The sequence below is a fragment of the Mastomys coucha genome, unplaced genomic scaffold (genome assembly GCF_008632895.1).
Source record: "Mastomys coucha isolate ucsf_1 unplaced genomic scaffold, UCSF_Mcou_1 pScaffold12, whole genome shotgun sequence".
In the NCBI taxonomy this organism is placed as follows: domain Eukaryota; kingdom Metazoa; phylum Chordata; class Mammalia; order Rodentia; family Muridae; genus Mastomys; species Mastomys coucha.
The window spans coordinates 60,213,930-60,225,139 of record NW_022196894.1 but is presented as its reverse complement, the minus strand read 5'-3'; the positions used below and the strand labels follow the sequence as shown (position 1 = coordinate 60,225,139).

Below are 11,210 nucleotides of genomic sequence, written 5' to 3'. Positions count from 1 at the left end.
TTCAATCAATACTGATATCTGGCTTCAGCTAAGTATTAACACTTTGACGGATATTGGGCAGTTAAAATGTGATTTGGGGGATACTTCCATAAGTACAAACAAAACTTGCCCAAACTTCAACTCAACATCTAACCCTGTTGTCAAACCAAGTTCTACATTTCTCTGTATTAATCTTTTACTATAAAGTCACTAATACATTCATCAACCATGATTTCTTTGCACTATCCTTTCTGAACAATAAAATGTATGAGGGCAGGGTTTTTTTTTTTTTGTTTTTTTTTTGTTTTTTTTATGTTTGATTCACTGGTATGTTCCCAGTGCCTAGAACACTGTGCAGTCCTTAGATAGTCAAATGAACAATTTGAGCCTGGGAATATTTCTGGTAGCATCCAAGGTGATCATGTAGTAACTATTGTTTTTTAGTAGTAGTTTTTGCTTGTTTGTTTATTTACAGTGCTAAAAATTGAATTCTTTGACACACACTAGGAAAATGTTTTACCCCTGAGCCTCGCCACTAGACTGCTTTTCTTTCTCTCTTTTTAAAAAGATTTATTTATTTATTTTATGCATGGGTACACACTGTACCTGTGCAGATAGTTGTGAGCCTTCATCTGGTTGTTGGGAATTGACTTTAGGACCTCTGTTCACTCTGGTCAACCCTGCTCGCTCCAGTCAGCCCTGTTCACTCTGGTTAACCCCTCTCGCAGTCCCCACTAGCTCCAGCCCAAAGATTTTATTTATTATTATAAATAAGTACACTGTAGCTGACTTCAGATGCAAGAGAAGAGGGCGTCAGATCTCATTATGGGTGGTTGTGAGCCACCATGTGGTTGCTGGGATTCGAACTTGGGACGTTTGGAAGAGCAGTCAGTGCTCTTTACCCACTGAGCCATCTCGCCAGCCCCAGCCCTGCTTTTCTTTGTTTCTTTCTTTGTTTCTTTCTTTGTTTGTTTCTCTCTCTCTCTCTCTCTCTCTCTCTCTCTCTCTCTCTCTTTCTTTCTTTCTTTCTTTCTTTTTTCTTTATTGATAGGATCCCCTAAACAGCCCTGGATACTCTGGAACTCTACATAGACAAGGCTGACTTCAGATTCACAGAGATTATCAGTCTGCTTCTACTTCCTGAGTATTAAGATTTCATTACTCAGGGTTTGAGTCTTATTTAGGATGATAGCATCAAGACTATTTTGTTCATTTATTTTGGAAAAATAGTCACCAAACTTTAGTGATTTATCTCTTGATTACATAGAAATCTGAGTCTGCAAGCCTTTTCAGATGAGGTTCTGCCTATGTTGGCATGCTAGTAGACTCTTACTGCTACTTGCAAAGAAACGAAGAACAGTCCCCATTGCTAGGGTTGTTAAATGCTTTCATGTAATGTTGACATTCTGTTCACATTCAAGTGCACACAGGTAGTTACTTGGTGTGCATGATTCTATAAAGGTATACCTAGCTGGGTTTTTTTTTTGTGTCTATAAAGAGAAGGGAACTAGAAATGATTAGTATTTCCCTGTCCATCAAACAACTTAAGGCACTAGAAAACTGAGAGTCAAGTTTAATAAGTATGAACTGGAGCTGGTGTTGAGCACATTTTTGAAACAAGTAGTATCAGATATGGTTCCTGAAATGCTAAAGGAACACACATATAGAGCAAGTGTCTTCAGGCATTGAAGGGACAATTAAGTTTTCTAAGAGAGTATGTTTTTTTTTTTTTTTTTTTAAATGACAGCAGAATGTTAGGATCAGGTCTTAGAAAAATAGGAAGAATTGTCAGGGAGAGAAAATGGAGTAATATATGACCGTGAAAGCACAGGACAGGACAGGAAATGGTTTTAGAAGCACTACCTGCATGAAATGTGTTAAGAGCTTTAAAAGAGTTGCTTCTTCCTCCACACTACTTGCTATCTCTTTATTTTTATTTTTATTTTTTTATTAGATATTTTCTTTACCTGCTATCTCTTGTGTGGCATTGGGCCTCCTCTCTGGCTTCTGGTGAACCACAAGGTTGCCAAAAAGAAGAAAAAAGGTTCACCCACCACTATTTGGATGGATATGACAAAATTAGGCTTGACTGGTATCAACAAGAGGTATCCATACCAGAGTATGGAGAAGATGCCTAACACAAGGTATAGGAGCAACAAGCAAAACAAGCATATACAGCCCAGCATCTTGTTGAACTTACTGGACCACAATGTCAAGGAGCAGGAAAGAAAATCAATACATGGCTCATATGCATCCTTTATTTGTGCATGATAAAAAAAAAAAAAAACAGAAAGGAGGGGAGAGGAGGAGAGGTAGAGACGGAGAGAGATAGAGAAGAATTAGGAAGACATATGTTTCATCTAAATTCTTTTGACATGGTTTAATGGAATAGAAGCTCAATCATCACTTGGATGAAGGAATGGACTCCACAGCAGTACTTTGTAAAATAGTTCTCCCACAAGTTACAGAGCTTGTATGTGAACACTGAGCGAGCAGCAGCCTTGTTAAACTGACTGCTAGTTAAGGAGACCCTTCTTATCCGTCCCTGACTTTCCATCCCACTCCATGGATAAGGAGATAGGTGGCTACGATTTAACATAAAGGCTTGTGAGGCAAGGGACAGTAGCTTTAAAACCTGCCATTGCTTATCAGAAATTGCCTTGAGCTTTATCTCTCTCACTATGTCAGTAATCTTATGAAAGGGTAGTATTTTTTATTCCCATTTTACAGAAGGGCTACAGAGATTCAGTGTCAGCAAGCCCAAGAATTAGAAAAGAACCTCTTCAAAACTCCAATCTATCTTAGCCCTAGACTATCATTTTCCCTTAAATGCTGTAATTTTCCAGTGCTCTCTTTAATTCTGTTATGATTTGAAGTCTTTCTCATCTATCTATCTATCTATCTATCTATCTATCTATCTATCTATCTATCTTGTCTATCTATCTACCTTTTAGTCAGAAATTGAGTAGATAAAAGTTGCTTTAAATGTTATTGCACGAATTTTTGGGAAGGTATTTGCCATTTTTCCTCAATAAATGTATTGTAGAGTAGTCATACAAATACTTCTTTTAAAAATAAAGCATTGCGCTGGGCGGTGGTGGCACACACCTTTAATCTTAGCACTTGGGAGGGAGAGGCAGGTGGATTTCTGAGTTCGAGGCCAGCCTGGTCTACAGAGTGAGTTCAAGGACAGCCAGGGCTATACAGAGAAACCCTGTCTCGAAAAAAACCAAAAAATAAAAAATAAAAAAAATAAAGCATTGCAAAAACACTCACAATCTTTTCAAAAATCAAATGAGCATGATTTTACATAACTGAAAGTCCCAGAAAAACATACATTAAAACAACATTACTTCTTATCTTTGAGTGGCAAGTATACAGTGTTTTCATCTTTTTCCTTTTTTGTTTGCGCTTTCGTCCACAGTCACACATTTCTTTTGTTATCCAAACACCTTCTTACAAGAAATATAATTACCATTCACATTTTTTTTTTACATAATAGCTATCAGATTAAAATAGTATTCTCAGTTGAACTGTTGAGACAACTTAGCAAACAAGTTTTCCTCGTTTGTCTTTAAGTTATAATTGCCTCGGTGTATTGTTAGTGAGTTCTTCAGACTAAGTTAGCCTGAGCCCCAGAGGATCACCATCCCTACTGCACAACAAAACAGAACAAAACAAAACAAGACACACAGACCGTCAGAGGTCTTTAGGTCTCATCTAAGCTACTGGAGATGAATAGGACACAGAAAAGTTGGCAGGCAATGCATTTTGATTGAGTATAGAAGGGGCTTGTGTGAGATCTCTCCAGGAACCCTGGCTTTATCTACAGACGCTCCGGTTGCCTAGTTACCAGAGCCATCTTCCGCGCGCTCCGCCTTTTTCTTCTAGACCACGCCCACTTCCTCTATCTGCCCTTTGACAGTGGGCGGGGAGCAAGGAGTCTTCAGCCGCTCAGAAGCTTCGGACGTAGGTCTTCAGCCTCTGATTGGAGAAGCGTGTGGTAGGCGGTTCCGAGGGCGGGTCTTCCGAGCTTCGGGGACGTCAGCACGTCGACGCGGGGGTTTTCTCTGGAGTCCCTCTAACGCCGCTGCTCCGGTGTTCCTGAGCCTGTGTTCAGGCTGTCCCGGGGCGGCGGGCGGACGCGGTTTGGGGCCGGACCCCGCGATCCGTCCCGGTCACCGCCCTCTCGGCCTGCCTTCTGTCCTGTCCACCCTAGGAGAGCCTCAGGACGTGGGGCCCCTGAGCCGGGCCGGGGAGCTCCGGGCTCATCCCCTCCCGAGGCTCGGATGGGAGGTGGCGGGAGGAGAGACCTGGGATGTTCAGTCTGATGGCCAACTGCTGCAACTTGTTCAAGCGGTGGCGGGAGCCTGTCAGGTAGGCTAGGGCTCAGGCCCGCTGCCCTGAGGGATGGGGATGACCGCGCCCCTGGGCCCGGCCGGGCACCGCCTCTTCCCTAGGCGTGGGAGGAGTCGGCCAGGTCTGGGTGAGGGATATCGCCCTTCCCGACTGGACCCTCCCTGGAGGAGAGTTCCAGACTTCTAGTCCCTCGTCTGCTTTACTAAGTTGTGATCTAAGGCGTATACTTGTATTTTGAATTGCTTGCCTTTTCTTAGAAAGATGCGTGTGTGAGCATGCCTGTGTGGAGAAGTGGGGGAGGAAGATAATTATCCATTGTAGTTTTCTTCAAAGCCTTTTGTAGTGGAGAAGTCTTTTCAGAGGTGTGAAGTACAGTTTTCCTAATAAACACACATCCCGTTGTAGCTTTTCCATCTCATCTCTCTCGTACACATGTAGAACACAACCGCACTCTATTTTGTTTGGCCTTTTGGCTCTATTCCTTACTAGTTATATGATTCAACTACATTTGGCCCATCGTCCTTAATTATCAAATGAGGATAATATCTGTGCCTTAGAAGTGTTGGATTCAATTAGAGTGTGTGAAAGGTAATGTTTTCTTAGCTGTAATTTAGCTGCAGTTTCCATGTACACTCTAGCATCACCTTCTAATTGAAAGGTCTCTTACTACATGTTTTTTTTTTTTTTTTCATCAGTACATGTGTGAATGCTCAGTGCGTATTACTTGGTGATTTATTCAATGAATACTGTCAAGAGACATAGACCAGGCACGCTATGCTAGGATGGAGTCAGGGAAATTGATGCTTCTGAAATCCAGAAGCCCAAACTATAAAGCATGCTTCTCTTTAAACTATTGACGTTTCCTACTTGTGCCTTGGAATTGGACCATAGGCAAAATCTAGCAAAGTGTTTTTTTTTTTTTTAAAAAAAAAACACCAAACTTCACAGATATATGTCATAATGATGAGCAGTTCTTTAAAGAATGCATCTGAAAAGCAACACTTCACACATTTATAGGAAAATACATACCTATATTTGGAAAAGAGATGCACTTTAAGCAAAACTTGGAATTCTCCCCTCCCCCTTATTGACTCTGACTTTGAAGGTCTTTAGTGTAGGAGATAGAATTACCAGTAAAAACTGAAGCTGTGTTCCGCACTGTGTGCATTGAGTGATTGGCTTTAGTATTTTGGCTGATTTTGTAGCTTCTACTCAGACTTGAAAATCATAACATTTTCCCACTCATACTTTCCTCTGCTTTTAAAGAATGATTTTGTAGGAGAGTGTTGGAACATGAGTATAATCAGATGTTTTAAATTCACCATTTGTAGTGTTCATTTTTCACAGTAATAGCAGTGCAGTCTTTGAGCTTTGTTTAAAGAACAAACGATTTAGAGAGGGGGAAATATATTGAATTTTAAGTACAAGAAGTAACTGGATTTTACTAGCGAAGCATCACTAAGGTTCAGCCTTAAGTCAGGTGGATTGTCCTAATAAGCAGCGCTTGGATCTGTGCTATCTAAATTGAGGTGCTGTAAGTGAAGAGATGTATGGACCTTGGGAGGTTTTGTAGCATAGCACTCTTTAAAGAGCACTGGATGTTGAAATGATAACTCTGGCATTACCGAGTTAAGCAACACTTTCTCTCTCTCTCTCTCTCTCTCTCTCTCTCTCTCTCTTCTCTGCCTCTCTCTTGTTAGATAATTTAAACCAGTGTCAGACTTGCATTATCTTTCTGTTATCTCCTGATACTTTAGATTGTATCTTAATATAGCTCTCAACTGTGAGTAGCATGATCTAGCTCTACAGTTATTTAAAATGAACTTAGATTATGGCTAACTTCAGTGTTGCTGCCTAATGCCTGACTCATAGTGATAGCTGAAGAGATGTTTGTTAAATATTATCTATCATTTGCTTATCTGTTACTAATAACTATGCTTACATAAATAATCTTAGCATGAGTTCTATTTACTTGTTTTTGGAATAGAGGAGAAGCAAGTAAACTGGTTATAAAAATCAAATTGCTTTACTTTTATAACTTACAATAATTCATGAGAAATTGCTTCTATTATGCTTATTTTTTTAAGTCTTTTACATTTTAGATGTGCTACTTGAGATTTTTTTATATAGTTCTAAAATATATTTGGAAATGAGAGAGGAAAATGTAATGATTATTAATAATCAGAATATGCAGAATAATAGATTCTATACACTCCACTGGAAGTTCTCTCATCAAACTCTTCCTTTGTTTAATGATAAACCAACAGTCCACTGAGTGTATTAGATTTGCTTGATGTGTACCAGGCAGGAGGCTGAGGCCCAGCATTAAGGCACCCGACCTGTCTGGATTAGTAATAAGGCCCAGGAACCCAGCCAGTTTTCAAAGAACACTTACCATATGAGTCAGTATCTGAACCTAGGCTTTCAAGCTGCGTAAATCAATGTTCAGTTGACTATAGTACCAAACCCACAGACATGCCCCAATAGAAGCCATATAGTACAGTGCTAGAGTTGTCGTTTTAATGTTCTTGAGCTTTAGAACAACCATGAATACAGCATCAGTGTAATACTGTTAACTAAACTGCGTACTGTAGTGCAAGTGTGCCTGCTTTCCCACATACAGTCTTCATCTCTTTTCTTTGGTGTGTATGTGTGTGCGTGTGCGTGCGTGTGTGTGTGTGTGTGTGTGTGTGTGTGTGTGTGTGTGTGTGTGTGTTTAGGATTCAGTCTAGGGTCCCACACTACATTTGCTCTTTTTCTTACCTTTCTCAGTCAGTGAGAGTTGCCATCTTTGAGGTTCTTTTGAGTAACATTGCTTAGGGCTTTCGAGGTTGAGGTTGCGCTTGCTTGCAGAATACCCCTCAATTTGCTTTTTAGTTCCTTGTAAATTGAGTATGGCAGTCCGTCTCGGGAAAGAATATTGCAGAGACAATATGTCGTTCATCCTAGGCAAGTGGCCCTACAGTTCACATAATCACAGTACATCATATCAATGGGTGGGCAGTGACAGTGTGTTTTATTACTGGGAAGGTTAACCTTGAACACTTGGTTAAGGTGTTGTCTTCCACGTTTTTCAGGATAGTGTTTAAGTTTGCTAGCTTGGAGTCAGAATCCTAGAAGTCTTAGCATTTTCCAACATCCAAGTTGTTGATGATGTATTTGTCACAGCATCTTAAGAGAGGAAATATGAGCAAGTATTTGAGGTATAGCTGCTAAGGTTATTTTTCTCATTGCTGTTGTCAAATTCAGCAGAAGCAAATTATGACTAGAGGGATTGATCTGGGCCGGCGATTTAGGAGAACACCATTCCAGGGAGGAAGGGAATCAGAGTTGGTGGTGGAGGGAGTGTGCAACCAGGATTCCCACAGCTGAGGGGTCAGGAAGCTGTAAACAGACAATGCTGAGGTTCAGCTGCTGTTTCTTCTCCCCTCTTCTTTAGAATGCCTAGTTCCATACATATTCAGTGCTGTTAAATCTGCTTGGGACACCCTCACTGACACACTCAGTGGTGTGTCTCCTAGGTGATTCCAAACCCAGTCAGGTTGACAATGAAGAAGTACCATCACAATGGCACCAACCTGTCACTCAGCAAAGGAGAGGCCCTGATTGGCACACGCTCTATATCAGTATATCCTCTTCTGTTGATAGCTTATGTTTTTCAGGATATAGCTTTGCCTTCCCCACCTCCCTAATTTTTTATTAGATATTTTCTTTATTTTAACATTTCAAATGCTCTCACCTTTCCTGGTTTCCCCTCTGGAAAAAAACCCTGTTCCCTCCCCCCTCTCCCTGCTTACCAACCCACCCTCTCCAGCTTCATGGCCCTAGCATTCCCCTACACTGGGGCCTAGAACCTTCACAGGATCAAGGGTCTCTCCTCCCATTGATGACTGACTAGGCCATCCTCTACTACATATGCAGCTGGAGCCATGAGTTCCACCATGTGTACTCTTTGGTTGGTGGTTTAGTCCCTGGGAGCTCTGGGATTACTGGTTAGATCAGAGCTTTCTATTTCTTTCCACTGTGAATTCTTAAGCCTGTGCCCTGCACTCCCTCTCCTTACTTTAGTTGCTCTACATATAGACAGTTCTTACTTACTTAAATCAGTAGACCTTCTCTATACCACAGAGGGGGCTTGTGGGATAAACTTGTGACACTTTTGCTTTGAAAATCAAAAGTTGTTTTCTTTTTAGTTTTCTGAGTTTCTTTTGTATCCTCTTCTAAAGATAAGTTTTCAGGCTTTTCTTGCCTAGCCAAAACAAACTCAGCTTATTAGCTTCCCGTGGTTGCTATAGCACATCTATATGTGGAGTAGCTTGAAACAACACAACTACCATTGGGTTCTAACATCAGAAGTTAAAAATGGTCTGCTGGGTTGTATACCTTCTGGAAGCTCTAGGAGAAGAATCCACATTCTAGTGCCCTTTTCAACGTCAAGACACTACCTGAAATCTTTGGTTCGTGGTCCTGTTCTTCCTCCTTCAAAGCTTATAGCATAACCAATCACAACTCTATGCTATAATGTTCTTATATGGACCCTGTGAGTTCATCGGATCTACTTGTACAGTCAAAGCCATGCTCCCTGTCATTAATCACTTTCCCAAATTACCTTTGTATGAAGTAACATGTGCACACAGAGGCTAAGGCTGAGGATGTCCTTGGAAGGACAGTGTTCTCAGCCGTACTCCACAGCCCTCTACCCTTGTAGCCACTAGTATCTTTTCTTTTCCTTTTACTCTGGGATTCTCAGCTCATAGTTTATACTGTCCTTATATCCTCCTCTTGCGCGGATTCCATAACTCTCTGTATAACAGACTTCTGCCCTGTCCCTTTAGGAGTTCTTATACCAGTTGCTTCCTGATTACTAAATGCGATGGATTGTTTTTGACTTTTGCCTGAAGTGGCCTCTTATCATCTTTTGAAGCTTAAACCACCTTTTAAATTTTTCAGAATTTTCTTTTTTTCGTATTGCCTGCTTCCTCTACCTTACTTTACCATCTTTGCTTTCCTTTGTCTGTTTCTAAAGCTTCTAAAGGTTTTCTTCCCTTTTCCGTGTCATGCCCTCACTATATGTTCAATCAGATGTTCTGTTAGGCTTTCTGTTACATGCTGACCATATTCCTGGCTTAGCGGGACGTCTGCAGAATTCTCAGTCTCAAGACATCCATGATTAAACCTGTGCCCTGTCTTATTTCACAGTCCCAAGTTCCTGTTGATTCACCTGTATCACATGTTAGCAAATTTATGTTGTCTTCTTCTTACTCATATCAGAAGTCAAGAGTAATTTTGAATACTAAGTTATAATTTGTTTTCCAATGCCAGTAGGTTCTGGAAGTCTCCCTGTTTAATAGAATATTTCCCCTGTATTAGTAAGGGATACTTTCAGAGTCCCCTAGTGATGTCTGAAATGGATACTATATATATATATATATATATATTATAAACTGTACATATACAGTACTATACATGAAGACATGCACACACACACACACACACACACACACACACACACACACACCCCGAGGGTAACTTTTAACTTCTAGATTTGGCATAGTAAGATCTTAACAATTATAACTAATAATAAAATTGGCCAATTATGGTAATGCACTGTAATAATAAGACGGGTATGGATGCCCTTCCACTTTGGGGCTTCTATTAGGTAAGATGAGAAGGACTTGAAAGAAAGCAGCAAACTGACAAGGTTACTGGATAACTTAATGAATGGAAAGCATATGTAGCATGGATATTCTAAAGAAACACATGAAGTGGTTCTATGGTTCACACCCAGACATGACAGAGGGGTTGATACCTTCATTGTACTGGTGGGACACACCATAGAAAAGTTAGGACTCCACTGTAGAACTTTTTAGTAATTTTTGATCACAGTTAGTTGCAGGTTGTGGTTTGGCTGAATGCCCCAATGGTCTATATAACAAAGGCTTCATCCCTAATGTAGTGGCATCAGGAAGGAGTTGAGTTTTAGAGATGAAGCCTAGTGAAGGGGCTTAGATCACCAGGGATGTGACTTCAAAGGGCATTGTGGAACCCAAGCCCTTCTTTCTCCCTTCTAGCTTACATGCAAGTGCTTTTTTTTTACTCTGTGTGTGTGCCCATTATGATGTATTGCCTTTCTTTTTTTTTTTTTTTTTGGATTTTCAAGACAGGGTTTCTCTGTGTAGCCCTGGCTGTCCTGGAACTCACTCTGTAGACCATGCTGGCCTCAAATTCAGAAATCCGCCTGCCTCTGCCTCCTGAGTGCTGGGATTAAAGGCATGCACCACCACCACCCAGCTGATGTATTGCCTTTCAATAGTAAGTACTTAGAGGCTGCTTTTGCTTCAAGGCACTGACTATTTGGGGCCTATTTTAGTTACCCTGTGCGTAACTAAAAGTGGGAGAAAAGTATGGTTTCTTTGCCTTCATTTTGGATTTATCAGGTTCCACCCTTTATAACCTCACACTCCTGCTTGTTGGGGCAGGGAAGAGACAGGGGAGTTTAGAAGAGAGGCTTGCCATTTTATTAGTATCTGAAGAAATGGATATACCTTATGATTTTTATGAGTCTAATATCAAGAAGGGCCCAGTTAAAATCATAAAAGTAACAGTAATTTAACAAAATCATCTTGGCAACAAAAGTTGTAGAAAATAACAAACAATTGTTATTTTAAATCAGAAAATACACATACCTGGGTCAGCTGCTCAAGATTTTCAGATATCTGCCTTTGGTATCACACAGAAGTTTTAATCTCAAAGACATCGTCCTTAAGTGCCCTGCATGTCCTGTTCATCTCCCTTGGCTTCTCCCACAGCTCCTTGCTTTTTAAAAATAATTTCTCTCCCATCCTGATTTTAGCATCCTCATTTGCCAAAGC

At 40.6% G+C, this 11,210-nt stretch overlaps 1 protein-coding gene across 3 annotated transcripts in view; it reads left to right on the top strand.

Annotated features, from left to right (window-relative positions):
• Positions 1–4,000: 4,000 nt before the first annotated feature.
• The window catches only part of Arl13b (ADP ribosylation factor like GTPase 13B), a 59,665-nt gene continuing 52,455 nt past the window's right edge, over positions 4,001–11,210 (top strand). For 2 of the 3 annotated variants that reach the window (XM_031364202.1, XM_031364201.1), the window contains exon 1: positions 4,001–4,356. In XM_031364202.1, the coding sequence (XP_031220062.1) occupies positions 4,298–4,356 (59 nt within the window). In that variant the 5' untranslated portion in view covers positions 4,001–4,297. The remainder of the gene's footprint in view (positions 4,357–11,210) is intronic. The other variant, XM_031364203.1, reaches the window with a different exon arrangement.